This window comes from Stegodyphus dumicola, chromosome 9 (assembly GCF_044657685.1).
Source record: "Stegodyphus dumicola isolate Sdum_Otavi_A_Nest chromosome 9, ASM4465768v1".
NCBI lineage: Eukaryota > Metazoa > Arthropoda > Arachnida > Araneae > Eresidae > Stegodyphus > Stegodyphus dumicola.
In genome coordinates, this window is record NC_140776.1 from 26,341,112 (window position 1) to 26,357,421 (window position 16,310).

A 16,310-nucleotide genomic window follows, 5' to 3' on the forward strand; every position below is an offset into this window, starting at 1 on the left:
TATAATATCCGATTGGTTCAATCTATTAAACTTTAAAGACCTGGAGATAATTTACTGGCGATAATTATTTCGTAGCTAAAACAACTGAACACAGCGTCTGCAAATAAGCATCACGTTTTCCTAATGAGTAGTGGAAATTTTGGAAATTTTTTGTCACAATAAATTATGTATAGTTTTACATAGCCAATGTTTTACATCGCCAACACAAAATGCAATGGTAAATTCACTCCTCATTACAATCATGCTCTATAAAACGATTTTTTACGGCGCTTACTATCGAACCAGATATTGCTAGATTTATATATCTTGTTATCTTGCTCATAAGACGTTTAATCTCAATTGTTTTTATGTAAAGAGAGTAAATAAAGAGCTAATAATGAAGTTATTTAAATGATAAGTTGAGGTAAAAGAGTGCGTTGTGTTGTATCTGCGCTATGTATGAAGAATTTCTGGGAAACTTTGCTTTAAAAGGCTGTATCGTCTTTATTTTTCGTACATTTTCTGAGAAATTATTATCTGAAGCTTTACTGTATTTTGCAATCACTTTCTAAGCTTCCCTTGATTTATAACACATATGAATGCGTTTAATGTCCTGTTGCTAAAATGAATAAATGTTCAACATCATTATGACGTTTGTTCCTAATGTAAACTGAAACGAGGTATGTATATCATAGTATTTTATTTAGATACTTTCCATTTATTATTTGATGAACATTACATACACAAGACATTCTACGCACCTGTTAAATAATAAATAAAACAAATAATTTGAAGTTATAGACTGAATGATATGACTTGACAAACATTTGAGTTCGTTACGAAATATGATAGTTATTTCTTTTACTTTTGCCAAGGTACTGATAAATCACATTACAAATGATTATATGACAACAATTAGAAACTAATTCCACCAGGAATCAAGCGATGAACACTTTTGAGTTAAGCAGAATATAAATGCACATCAAACATTATTATGACTCGATTGCTTTTTTATTTGGTTCTTTTACGGAGTCTTGGTTTGCATCTGGTGGAGGATTTGTGGTTTCGATCATAGCCTTCTTCATGATGTAAGCCATAAATCGGAATAGCTGCATCCAAGCTTCCTCTATTTCGTCAGACCAGTGTTCTTTCATAGAAGGTTTCACAGCAAAAACAAACTGAGGTCCAATCAGCTGTAAGGAAAAGAAATATTTACAAAAGATACTTTGTTTATATTGTGATTACGCATTCATATACCCAAAGCAATTAATAAAAGAGCATTTTTCTCTTTTTGAACAAATATAATTCATAATGTGAAAACAAAAATACGCATAAAATCATTTGAAATAATTTATGCAACAAAGTTCCGTTTCTATTATTAGGTTTATTTATAAGATAGGAGAAGTATTTTCACTTAGTATAAAAGTTTCTAAATTTTACAAATTCCTCAAAAATATGCTCATGAATCCAAAAGTTAATTAATCACTATGATATCAAAAACTAATATTTTAAGACCAGCTCACTAAAAATTATAGCTTACACGGGCGTAAAATCATATAATTTGTGAATTGGAGATTCGTACAGATATTAATCCACTACACATATACAAGGGCTATCAAATTTCTGTGAATCATATAAAGCTTCGCATTAGTGCAGTAATTTCTTGATAATTTCTCTCCTTCTACTGAAAAAAATTATTATTTCGTAGACATTGGCAAAACCGAAAAATATTTACAGAGCTTTCTGTTTATATCAATAGCACAAAGTTCGTCATGATGCTATATCTGTCAAAGAACAGGTCCTCTGCAAGCACTATACACACATCGTAGTTTAAATTACACACTGTCAAGAAAATACTATATATGATTTTATCTGTTTCTTTACCACAAAAACCCATAACTGATATATCCCATAATGGTAAATCTTCGGATTATGGTAACTTGGCAATTTTTTGGCGACCAACCTTTACTACAGCAACCTGCTAGTTTTTTTTTTTTTTTACGCCATTTTTTTTTTTTTTTCACAAAGTAAAGGCATTTTTTTTTCCCAACAATCTGCTAGCCGAATTACACTTATGCTAGAACTTTTATGGAACAAATGTGGTTAATCATGACGAAGATTAGGTACGAAATTGGGAGAAAGTGCAGAATCGTCCACTGCTTCGCGCGTTTTTAAGAATTGCACATACGCGGTATCCATGTACACGTCGACCTATTTTCACTTTAAAAAATCCCAGAATTGCACAAAAATGGCATTGCGGAAAATGTCACATGACATGTCTCATGATCTCTCATTTCTTTGAGACAGAATAATCTGTGATTCGAACTGTGTACTTCTCAGATTATTGCTAAAGTCCTACCTAGTAACCTTTATCGTCTTACCAAAATGTCGCCAAACTACCTGTTACCATATTCCAAAGATTAGCCCAAATAATTTTATTTTTTTTTTAAAGCCGTGGTTCTTATTTCTTCACAGCTCAGTATCAGACATTGCTTTTATAAAATTGAGACGAGCAATGTTTTAATGCAAAATAGTTTATTAAGCGTATAATCGTCTAGAAAGGATTCTGGGAGGTAAAATAATTATTTTAGAAGACATTGAATGCGCTTATACAGGTTGAGATATTGTTAGCAGATCAATTGATCAAACACTATTTTTTCAAACGCTGTCAAATTTCTTAAAATCCAAGATCAAGGTGATGAGCTGGGAGTTGCCGTGACATGATACTGCTCCAAAAGACTTTATGTAAATTGAATTTATCATTTATGCAAATTGTTAATTTCTAGTACGTGTAATTTTAAGGTTTATTAGATTTCCTGTTGAAAAACATGGGATGAAAAAATGCAGCTAAAATGTTCTCCATTCCGTAGTAAGGCTGTATGGTATGTTGTAAACAGTTTTTTATTGTTGACAACGTGGAAAAGACTGATTTTTATCATATTCGGTTGCTATTAATAAAATAATGATTGATACTTATTTAAAATTCAAAAACAAAAATGCAGAGTTATGTAAAAACCTGACAAGTAATATTTATACTGTTTGTGTGCTTGAAATGTAGATGCGCTAGATTATTGTTGAGTTCAAACTAACACTTTATGACTTCTCAATAATACATGCCATGTAAAAAATGATTTACGATGCGTTATCAACTGAACGATATCTTCAACTTAATCTTCGCTAGTCCTTTGACAGTTATTAAAATCACGGTTTGTCTGTATTTTTATTCTTTATTTAAGTTTCATTATGCTGTTAGTAACTATTGTTGTGACTCCTATTAAGTTTAGCATTCCCCGTTTCTTATTATTTAATAGTTTGTTTAGTAATTTTGTTTGATGTATGAATCTGGCAACCAGTTTCGTTTTCGAATGTTGTGATCCGCGAAATTCCCGTTCTTCTAAGCAAGTAACTGTCATTTACGGAAATACTGAGTCTTTTTCATCGTTACGATGTACGGATCATTTGATCACATGCTAAGCAGTTAAGTTAAGTAAGTAGCAGTTAAGATAGTTACATTACTGAAATACTGAATGTTTTTTCATCATTAAGATGTAAGGATCACTTTATCTTTACACTAAACTCTACATGTAAATAATCGCATTTATCTGTATGTGTTCGTAAATGAAATAAATTGGACATAAAACCAAGACTGATTTCGAATCAAAACAACTATATTAACTATGTTAAATATCAATGACACCATATAAACATATTTTTCTTTGTATAAATTGATATACGGAGTTTAACCTATCTCATCATAACACTCTTTAATAAACTGCACAAAATAAGTTAATATTTTAGAGCATCCAGATTAATTATCACCTCCTTAATAATCGAATAACCTTTTACAGGTTAGTATTTTAATTCCCTTTGAAACTGGAAGTGGTGGAAGATAGGAGAAACGAAACAGAATTCCAAGAAACGAGGGAAATTTTACTACTGACTCTCATGTGTAATCTTGAGAAATGTGTGTTTACGAAGATGCAGAACTTGGCTTTGAATCTTCACAAATACGCCGTTTTCATCAAATTTAGAGTAAATCATTTCGTTTAATACAAGTACTATCATTTAATTAAGAGTCATAAATATTAATATAATATGAATACAGTTGTTTGAAATTAAACTATTTTAATGCTACCTTTAATGAAAATAAATATTTAATTTGTAAATATCAGTGCAATATGAATGCAGTTACATGCAGTTTAAATATTTTAAACCTGTCTTATATTCAATTAAATGTTTCATATGCTTACAGTTATTCGGTATAGCTTTTTATGCAATTTTACATACCAGTACTAAAAGATTTATGGACACTTTCTTGAAACGATAGAGCTGAAAATTGAGCAATTCCGTGCTTTATCGATTACGACAAAGAAGTCATTTTCTGCTTTAATTTTCTTTTGTTTTTCAGTTTTGTAACTTTGAGAAGGAGCTTAACTTCAGAATTATTAATTATGACCCATCTGTTGGCAGCAAGTCGAGAAAATGTTTCTTCCAGCCTTGTGGTTACAAATAGCTTCACCAGTTCATTGGTTTTCTTTTATACGAAGAATGCAAGTAAATAATTTCTTGCCCATTTACTCACTCTCCAGTGTCTGTATTAGATAAGGGTCACTAAAGAATAATGAGTCAATAAATGCTTCAAATGGACATCTTAACATGTTAGGAGAAAAACTAATAGGATTTGTGCTTGTGAATATGGGAAATGGAAGTAGTATTTATATTATCAGATATACATTAAAATTTTTAAATAAAATTCATATAGAATTTGCAAATTTTCTATTGGCTCCGAACCAATGCAAACAGAAATACATTGAAAATTTTAAAGCACAAATTGTTCATAATTAATTACAATGCGCAGATTTAATTTTTTTAATTGGCTGAATCAAAGAAAAAATGTCAAGGGTTTTTCTTTACCTTTATCAAAAATACATCTGAAAAATTCAGAAATATGAAATTTATTTTTATTTAGAACATAAACTAGCTTTATTTTCATTTAATTTTATTTGACTTTTTTACTTCGATCCACAATTTTTCTATCTATGAGTTCTTTCTATGATTTCTTTCTATGAGTATCTAAGTACCTTAGAGTAGCAAATGTTAATACCAAGTTATGATCCCTAAACGTTAAAGTGATTATTAAGGATAAACTACGCATAGACTGTAAATACAATGCACACAATATTTTCTGAAAGCTATTAATTAACTGTTATTAATAATATAATTAATGGACACTATAAGATATTCAGGCAATGTTTAACGAAATTTTAAGGTATTTCTCGCGCCTTCCTAGCATGTCTTCATGGTGTGGTGGTCTGCACGTTGGGCGCGTATTTCAGAGGTCCCTGGTTCGATTCCCGGCGAAGGCGTTGCTCATTTTTCATCTATCCTGCTTTAAAAAAAAACCTAATGCCTTTGCAAATTCATAATGTAGGATAACTGTAATGAGCCTAGTACTTTTTAAATACATATCCAACAGGCAGAGTTGATCTCTGACACGGAGTTGGTTTTCTGCTGTTCAGGCTTCACATTCTTGCATCGCATTGCAGACCGAACGCCTAGGGCAGCTCCAGCGTAGGGTGCTCCTGGCGCACTAGGAAAGCTGTGGTCCTAGAATGATGATAAATTTCCATTTCCCTAACTGTATATTTCACGTATCCTCTGTGCCAGTTTCTGTTCTGTTATATCATATCGTAATATCGTAGTTTCTGTTTTGTTACATCATATCATTCGTTATAGCGTATCGTTATATCATATTCGTTGAAATGAAGTATTTAGGCTGCTCTTGTTAAATAAAATTATAAGAATAGAAGCCTCTCATGTGAATAAAAGATGATGAACTGCATCAGCTCACACTGAATAAATATTTTAATATAATGAAAGAAATAAAAATTAAAATGGTATCAGAACTGGCTAAAATAAATTACAGATAAGGTGAGGAAATAGAAATCAGTAGCTTCCTAGAATTATCATTTGTTTGCCTGGATTAGAAACTGAAGCTCGGAAAACCAGGAAGTTGCCTCTTTTTCTGACCCTGTTTAGAACTAATACTGAATAAGCAAAAAAATCCGCAGGTGAGGAAAATAAAAGTTGACAGAATGAGAAATTTAATAACGTTTATTATGCAATAAAACATGGCTGCTATTTCTCGTCAGTATTTTACTCGTAAAAGGCTCTTTTATTGTGTTGAAATCAAAGTAATAAATTGCAGCAAAATTTAGAAATAAATTATGGTGTACATCAAATATACTTCATAAATTCAGTTGATAAAATCATACTTCTTAATATACGCTTTCCTGATTTTTAATCAACAGTTCTCATTTTTAAGGGAGCTCATACACCTTAAACCCCTTAACACCCTTCGAATATGTGACTGTTACAAGAATTAGGATATTTTATTTATTTTAAAATCAATTACTTCCAACATTTTATAGCTGAATACATAATATAGCTGCTTTGGAAACTAAAAACCAGAAAATTTGTGTTGCCACAGATATTTTTATAATTTAATCCGCTTTGTGACAAAATGTTTGTCACGTTGCCATCTTGCGTGCACGATATTTTAAAAATGGCTAATAGTACATACTTGAAATTGGATGGAATTCTTTATATGAGCCCTATTTTTTAACTGAACCAAAAACCTGCTGAATATTTTAATATTAAAAAATTTTATGGACGAAAACATTACAGATTTTTTTAATAAAATACATTTTATAAACTCGACTCCAAATAAAATAAAAATTTAACATGAAATTCTTAGACTTTTTGGTTCACATTAGTTTCCAAATGTTATGAAAGCTGTATATTAAATATGGAATTAAATCATGCAACAGAATGTTTTAAACTGTGCGCGCAAGGTGGAAACATGACGAAACTTTTTCTCAAAAAGCGGATTAAATTATAAAAATATTTGTGGCAATACAAACTTTCTGATCACTATTTCAGAAAGCAGCTCTATTATGTAGTCAGCTGTAAAAAGTTGGAAGTAATTGCTTTTAAAATAAATTAGTTATCCGAATTCTCGCAACAGTCACATATTCGAAGATCTTATAGGTTTTAAGGTGTACGAGTCCCCTTAAGGTCTACCTGCCTGATATTTAGGAAATGTTCCTCTAAATATAAGATGAATTCGTTGACTGATTTATTACTCACCTTGCTAAATCATGTGTTTCTGTTGCTTTATTATATGGCATATATATACTTCTCTAGAATAGTTTTTTATGTAAGACAAATGTTTGAAACATTTTAAAAGGGATCTCGTTTTTAAGTCCACATATCCTAAATTAATTTTCTGTTTTTTGAAATAAAACAATAAAAATATAATTAATTCTAAATTTTAAATTATTACATAATTAATTTATAAATTTTAAATTATTTCAAATGAAGAAATCCAAGCTTATTGTATAATTATTACTTTGACAAGTATTTAGCGACAAGCATGCTTCATTTTGTAAGAATTTATCGAATTTCTGCCTCACCCCCGCATTTGCTCTTAGGTGGATAGATGGATGGATGAGTGATGCGATTCAGGGTGCATAACCTAAGAGATTATGATGCGCCGAACACATGGTCAAATCCATTTGCTGTTGGAGTAAGTGAATGACATGCAGAGTTAACAAGTGGAAGATGAGTGATTCGAACCTTGTTAGTCCACATCCCCCCGGGGGGTCGACGTAGAGAACTCTGCGAAGCTACTGACTAGGATCTGTACCTAGGCAATCTTGGCCACGGGGGTATAAAATTTATGAACTTGGTGGTTCTGAAGGCTCCGGAAAGGTCACTCATAGGCCGGCTCGGTGGACTGGCAAATCCTAGAGCGGTGTGGCTCTAGTGTCCCGGGGGGATAGCGCCCTTGGGTTCGCTGGGTAATGTCCCACTGCGATGGGCAGCCCGAGGGAATGGCAGGTAGCAAATCTGACGACCAGTGCCGCCTTAGGCGATGCGCCTCTCTCTTCAAGGAGCGAGGGCAGAGGTCGAACCTCTGTGCCTGGTTCTGAGGGGCAAGGGAACCTGTAATGCGGTTTAGTCTCGCGTGGCACGGAAGCCTAATTGTTGTTATTCCACATGACGACAGATGTTATTCAACATACTTTCCAGTTCTTACTACAGATGTTTAATTCTTTAATGTGTTCCCTTTTCTGTGGAAATATATTGAATACTATGATAATTCTTCGTTTATATGTTTAATGATATGGAATAACTTCCAAATGAATATCCGTAATTGCTAATCTGAACATTTTCTTCTTTAAGGTATTTTCAATTTGTTAAAAAATGATGATATAAGAATAATAATGCTTAGCAGTAAGCTTTTAAAATCACAATATATTTGTTAATTTATCCTATATTTTTTCACTAAAAGGAAGCTTAACAGAAATAACATTTGACTTTACAAACGATTTTGTACAATGGATAATCTTCCGTTTCTTTCTTTTATGTAAACATAAGTTATTTCAATTTACAATTCTTTTGGCTCAGAGATCAAGAAAGAATGAATAGATTTACTATATTTAGATAAATATAGAGTAATTGAATTTAGGTAGGTCTTCAAGAAGTCACGAAAGTTTGCAGGACATAGTTCCCGCTAAAATAAGTTCTTACTTGATTAGAATTTAGAAAACGGTATAACAAAGATAGAAAACTTTTATATTGCTATTTTACTTCTGTTACATCAGAGCTAGCAACATTCATTATACAGATAGTATTTCAAATGAAAAATTATTTTAAATTTCGTGATTTAGAACATAAATTTTCAATAAATTTAGGAACGAAGATTGAACACATTTCTGCCAGCTCTGGACATTTTTCCCCTCGCAAAAAGGAAAATCAACTTTATGTCTATTTCTATGGCTTCTTGAAGAGAAACATTTACTTAGAGGATTTCAAAATGTTGAAAGAAACGGGAGCATATTTTAAAATAAAGGTGAAATTTCTAAAATTAAAGTTATATTTATCACTGCAAAACATAGATAAAATAAAATAATCATTAACATTTTTTAAGTCAGAATTTTGCAATAGCTGAGAGTTTAACACAGGAAGCTCACGTTTTACCATAAAGTACTAGAATGCTATTTGTCTGTTGAAATGTGACCGATTATATTTAGGATTTACTTAAACGCATCCAAAACTATAAGCTAAATTAAATATGATTTACATAATAATTTCGAATGTACATTTTTAAATAAACAATTCTGAGAGGCTTATACTGTAAGTGAAAAACATCAATACATTGTTCAATAAAACTGCAAACAATTTTGTGGGCCGCCTGGAAGCAGAGGCTTCATCTAATTCAGTAGCTAACTATAATCTGAAGGAGACACTAGAGTAACAAACAGCCATGTCGCCATGGCTGTGCTGCTGTTGCCCTGAAAACTAGTACTGAACAAAGAACTAAGCTGGACAAAGGATTCATTGATAGCATTAAAAACAGCAACACTGCTGTGGTTATGCTGTTGTTGTCCTGCAAACTGGTACTGATGAACAAACTAATCTGAGAGGATTCATTACAAACAACCACTGCTGTCCCTGTGCTACTCTTGTTTTGGAAATTAGTACTGACCAACGAAAATGAGCAAAGCACTCATTAGTAGGGTTAAAATAGCAACACTTCTTTGGCTGTGCTGCTGCTGTCCTGAAATCTAGTATTCACCAACGAACTAAGCTGAGCGAAGGACTCATGACTAGTGTTAAAGCTGCAAGCAGCCACTGCTGTTGTTGTTCTGAAACCTAGTACTGATTGTTACGTAGTAAAAAAATAATATATTATATTTAACTTTTATCTCTTTAAAACTGACTGCTTGGTGCCGCGACAAGAAAAAAAACAAACTAAACTAACTACTCTAAACCTCACCATTTGTTACGTAGAAAAAAAAATTAAATTTTTCATTTAACCCTTATCTCTTTACAACTGACTGCTTGGTGCCGCGACAAAAAAAAAAAAAAAAAAAAAAAAAAAAACTAACTACTAAATCTACTAACTACTCTAACCTTAGTACTTACATAATCAAAACCTTTAAAACTAAAAGACATCAAAGAAAGATATCCTCCCTGGTGTTTTGGTAGAATCACGATTAATTATGCACATCCACAACAAAATCTTTAACAGGTTATCTCTCACTAAATGAAAACTAATTTATATCTCCAACCTGAAAACACATAAATTTCAATCTTAAATCTAGAGATAAACTTAAATCTTGAACATTTCAAATATCACACAGAACTCTTCAAAACACCGGGGAAAGATACAATCTCCCAATTAAGAAGTCTACTCTTCAAATCAAAATAAATTCAGCAAACCGATCGTATAGTCACCAACTAAAATTAATTTTTTTCTACTGCCGCAATATAATTACCCAGGTTCGGTTGAAAAACCATGTTTCCGTTAGGATCACATGGGTGACCTACAGTAGACCACAATTAATACACACACACACACAAAAAAAAAACATACAATATTAAAGATAATAAACACATTTATTGAAAATTCCCACACATTATAACTTAAGATAGCTGGCCAGACTACCCCTACAAAATCTTTGAAAGTCCTCATAGTTTTTTTCTTTTCATAACAATCTCAATTTAAACATTATTTCATTATCTCAAAAATCATAGGGAAACACGTCACAGTTCTTAATCATTTTAAGCAGGAACTCAAGAATATTAAACTCATTTAAAAAAACTAATTTAGAATAAAACATATTGAACATAGCACTTAAACATTAAAACAAAGATTCACTTCCTCCAATTAGTTCAATTGACTTCTGACTATTAAACATTAAATAAAAAATTACTTTCTCAGCTAGAAATTGTTAAAAATTTTGAAATTTATGTGTTTTCAGGTTGGAGATATAAATTAGTTTTCATTTAGTGAGAGATAACCTGTTAAAGATTTTGTTGTGGATGTGCATAATTAATCGTGATTCTACCAAAACACCAGGGAGGATATCTTTCTTTGATGTCTTTTAGTTTTAAAGGTTTTGATTATGTAAGTACTAAGGTTAGAGTAGTTAGTAGATTTAGTAGTTAGTTTTTTTTTTTTTTTTTTTTTTTTTTTTTTTTGTCGCGGCACCAAGCAGTCAGTTGTAAAGAGATAAGGGTTAAATGAAAAATTTAATTTTTTTTTCTACGTAACAAATGGTGAGGTTTAGAGTAGTTAGTTTAATTTGTATTCAATTTTTATCTACTTAACATGTCAACTCTTGCTTTAGTATTAAACATTTCCAAATTTAAAAAGATTATGTATCAAAATAAAAAGTCACTCACGAAATCGGCGTACCACCTTTGAGAGAATCAGGGAGCTGCCCAAATCCATTGATCCAATTTCAAAACACCGAAACAATAACTACTAAATCTTCATCGTTGTTTTCCGGAACCGGAGCCTTTTCATAGTTCATAGTTTTCAATTTGACTCAGGGAGCTGCCCCGATCTAAATTACAAATCCCGAAACAATAACATCCAAATCTTCATCGTTGTTTTCCGGAACCGGAGCCTTTTCATAGTTCCAGTTTAAAGTTTTCAAATTCCTCTGTTAAGCAGCACTTTCACTCAATCATCTTCCCGTTTTCGAAGTTCCACTGAAGATAAGAGAAAGAGGTCGAAACTGGAGACAAAAGACCAAAGCAGACCTCAGGCGATGACGACTTTCCATATTTCCACCTTTTCTAAAGCAAAATAGATACTCCAGCACGAACGAGCAGTTCAGACTGTTCCACAAATGGGAAGAAGAGATCTCAGCGACGAAATTGAAAATAGGCCGCAAGAATTGCCGCCGTCACCCTCCGTACCCAGAAATCTCGGAGATAAAAACTTAACTGTATACCGCGGTCGACCACGGCAGAACCGCCGCGTTTTCCTCCGCACCATCTCAGCACCTCACTGACCGCGGCCGGCCCCGTAGGGGCCGCCGTCAAAGTAGCAAACCCCTAAGGCTCCAAAAAACCTCTTCAAAGTCTTCTCTCCAAATCGCTTTTTTTTTTTCAAGTCCAAAAAAAGATTCCCTGCCTTCCGTGCAACGGCTTAAGAAACCTCGGTTTACCCACACCAAGAAACGCCTCAAAATTACTATTGGTTCAAACAACACTAAAATTAAAAAATTTAGCCAATCTTAAGGAAAATGGACTCCCTTTCGCCAATTAAAAGAAAGGTCATAAATCGCCACTGAAATTCTCAGAAATTCAGAACTTTCTACAAGAAGACAGACCCTTTCTTTCCCACGCAACAGAAGAATGTTTCCAACCTATAACTCTGTCAAAATATCGCTGCCGCTTAGAACTATTCTCCTCTGGACGAGAAAAACACGTGTTTTCAACCCCCGCGAAAAAAGGGAAAAATGCAGCTGGACAGTGACCTCTAACCTCCAAAGACGCCTACGCGTGAGAAACGGAAATACTACCGCGCCCTTTTAACTGTAACACATATTCAGCCAAACTTAAGGGAGTTTTGCAGTAAAGTTTAACAATATTAAATATTAAACATTAATTTAAAATAAGCTCAATACAAATTCATTAAACACAAAAAATAATATAATAACTAAGAATACATTATGCACAGTAAAATAATACGCAATAATTATACACAACAAAAAATACATAAGAATTTTCCATAACATGATCAATGAACTAAGCTAAGCGAAGGACTCATTACTAGCGTCAAAAACAACTGCACTGCTACGTCGGTGCTACAGTTGTCTTGAAAGCAAGTATTGGCTTATACTCTTGGATCACACTGCTTTGTTGTCCTCTTTTTTTATTTTACTTTATGGTTTTTTAATAATTGCTCTTTTTATTATATAATGTTAATTTCCCTGGATTATTTTTGGGTTCTATACCAGACACAAACAAAATGTAGTTTTATAAACGAACAAATACAGTTAACAGCTTTCACATGCATGCATTTATGAACCTTTTATTACATATAAATGTAGGAATATAAATTATTCCGATACTGGTATCAGAGAGCAAAATTCTAAATATACCATTTCGAAATTTCCTATCAATTACCTTACACATATCAAATATCTTTAATATTAAAATAAAAAACCTCCTTCATTATAATTTTATCTGATTTTAATGAAACAGTTAAATTAAAGTTTATGATACACGAACTTCGGTAGATTACTATCATTCCTTACACTTTTAATCTTTCATCCAATCTTGTTATTTAAAACACTAATCATATCTTCTCATTTCCTCAGCAATATACAGTTATATTTCTAGTCGCTATTTCTATATATATTATCAGAAGATAAACAGCAGTGTATAATTTAGAAAAATACGTAAATATGTTTTTCCAAACATTAATATGAAATATGTGAAAAATAAATGTCGCTTGCTAAGAGCAATGAAGAAGCAATTATGATTAGGTTAGAAGCAATCATGATTATGCAAAGTACTGCAAACTTACATGGATATATATCCTAAAATTTAATTAAATAACATAGATTTTCAGTAAATGTAGTGCAACAGCAGTACAAATTTATAAACAGAAATATTTTTTAAAAATACATTACATCTGTTCGGTAAATTTGAACTATCATCTATTTTATAAATATAGTTTAACGTTTAGAGGTAGCCGAAAATACGTGTCACGGGAATTGCATCCATAAGAAATTTTTCGCTTGATTATGAGTGGTTATCCTTCGCTGCGTAATTAGAAGCGCATGCGGCTGGCAGTCGGCAGGTCTGGAATTTGTTTCCCGGCGAGAGTGTCTCCGAGTTTTCTTGTTTTCTACTCTGACAAATGCCTAATAGATTTTACTAGTAGTACCCGAAGTACAATGTGGCAGATAATAATTCAGCACCACTGGAGTTGGCGAATGGCTCACCCACTCCTCAGTCGCTCTTAAGGGGGGGGGAGTATAAGGAATTTCCTCTTCTTTACCACGTGCGTTTGAGGCGTAACTGAAAGCAATTCGGATAGCAGTCGGCAGGATCAAAGTCTGAATCTTAACTATGCAATTGTTGACTTTTCGTGTTCCCTGTTTCGATAAATACCTGATAGGCTTAATATATTTAAAACCAAAACTCTAAGAATATATTCTCTTGGAATTAGAAGAGCCGCTAAGTCTCACTAAAATTACTTTTGCATTTTCAAATTACTTTTTAAAACCCTGATGTCGAATAATTTATATGAATTTGTTGAAACATATCCAAAGAAATACTTTAGCAGAGCATGTGTAGAATCATAACGTAATTTTTGAAGCAAGGGACATGAAACATGAGCAATGTCCTCGCCGGGACTCGACCTTGGACCTCTCGAAAACGTGTCGAGTGTACTACCGTTACACCATGAAGGCATGCTGGAAGGAGGAAGGAAATATATGCTCCCCCTTTTAAAAGACGACAGGGATTATGGGACGTACTCGCCAAATCCTGGTGGTGACGAATTACTGTCCACCACCTTTTAGTTAGGACGACACTGAGTCATTAGGTTGTTTTTGAAGCAAGAGGTATTAAAAATAAGCAGTGCCCATGCCGGGATTCCAACTTTGACATCTGGAATACGTTACACCACGAGTGTGTTAAGGTTACACCATGAAGGCATGCTGGAAAGAAGGAGAAAATGCCTAATAGATGAATTAGATAAAAACAAGATCATACTGTCTTGTTTTTATCTAATTCATCATTTTTAGATCAGGTGGAATGAGTCATATTCCTCTCATTTTTACTTTATAGATAAACATATTTCTTGAAAACTACATCATGATTTATCTTTTTCAGAACATATATTCCTATTATTATTTACAAAGAAATATTATAAATCGGAATACAAAACAATGAAAATACTTATATTATGTAAGTTCAATTACATCTGAATTAATTCTATGCAGTTCTTACTTTATTCATTATTATGAGTGCAAAATTTTAAAATTAAAACTCCTTCAGTTATATACAGATGGAACGAGAAGACTTTACTGAAACAAACCAAAATGCTCTGATTTTAAAATGCGCCATTAACTGAAAATGTCAATCTTGCGGTATTAGGAACATGTCATGAAACTTTTCTAATTTTCTCTATTCCTGTCTCGACATACTGCAGAGGAAAAGAAGCCATGCAGAAAGGCGCTACGAAGTTATCTTCCAGGATAAAAATAATTCAGAGGGATGCTTTAAAAATCGATATGGCAGCACCTGTCATAAATTGTATTCGAATTCTTTTTTTTTATTTATTTAAGAACGAATTCTTGGATTTATTAAAGTTTTCTAGAATGTAATTTTTGAGCACTTTTCATTTTTAAATTAGATATACATTTCCACCCAATGGTTTGAAAAGATCAGTGATATGTGATTTTATGTGACATATATTTAACTCGATTATGGCCACTGCACTTTCCTTTTTTGTTGTTTGGAAATTAGCTTTTATTCCTAATGTATCAATGATTTTAAAACACATAAGCAATGAAAAATTGTTTTGGTTTTCAAGCGAATAAACCACCAATGCTAATCACTTTTAACATAAATTTAAACATTCTCTCACCCATGTCTCTGCTTGCAATACATACATTGATTAACATTAATTAACTAAAAATCACAAACATAATGATTACTCAAAAAGTTACGTGCAGCGTTTAATGAAACTGGCCCACAGTATGCCACACATTGTAAGGTATAAAGTAACATGAAAGGAAATTACCAGACAATTACTATAGAAATTAGCATATGTACACAATTAACTAATCGGATGTGTCAGTTTGGTATAGGAAAGTTATCTTCAATATTATGTATGTGCTCCAGTATACAGCACATACAGCGAAGTGCGATGCGGATCATTACGCGGTCCATCAGATCTGTGACAGCCATTCCTCTTGGAAAGCAGTTTCAAGCATGGCAAGTATCTGAAGATGAGGATTAAAAGCAGTTTCAAGCATGGAAAGTGTGTTTGAAGATGAGGAATGAAAGCAGCTATACGTCTTCGTAAAGCATGTCCAATATGTTTTCAGGCCGGGAGATCGAGCTGGCCACTCCATCCGCTAAATTATTTGTTGCTGAAGATAATCATCCGCGATGCGAGCCCTGTGCGGTCTGGCTTTGTCGTCCTGTAGCAGGAAATTATCGCCGACTGCCTCGGCATAAGGAAACATATAAGCATCAAAAATGTCCTCTCTATGGGCCTGAGCATTCATGGTTCCACGTGGAAAGACGTGGAGATCTGTGCGTCCACCCAAAAGGCTACTACCCCAAACACATATACTTCCACTTCCGTATGCATCTCTTTCACGGATGTTTGATCGATTGTAGAAACATTAGGTATTTTGGAAGCAGGAAAGATGAAAAAGTAACAAAGCCTTCGCCGGGAATTGAACCGCGGACCTCTGGAATGCCGGCCCAGTGTGCAAAAC

General features: G+C 33.0%; 1 protein-coding gene across 1 annotated transcript in view; it reads right to left on the minus strand.

The window, feature by feature from the left end:
• Positions 1 to 664: 664 nt before the first annotated feature.
• Positions 665 to 16,310, minus strand: part of LOC118193212 (globin C, coelomic-like) — a 498,085-nt gene continuing 482,439 nt past the window's right edge. The window contains exon 3 of the mRNA XM_085823294.1: positions 665 to 1,172. Coding sequence (XP_085679420.1) covers positions 972 to 1,172 — 201 coding nt within the window. The 3' untranslated portion in view covers positions 665 to 971. The remainder of the gene's footprint in view (positions 1,173 to 16,310) is intronic.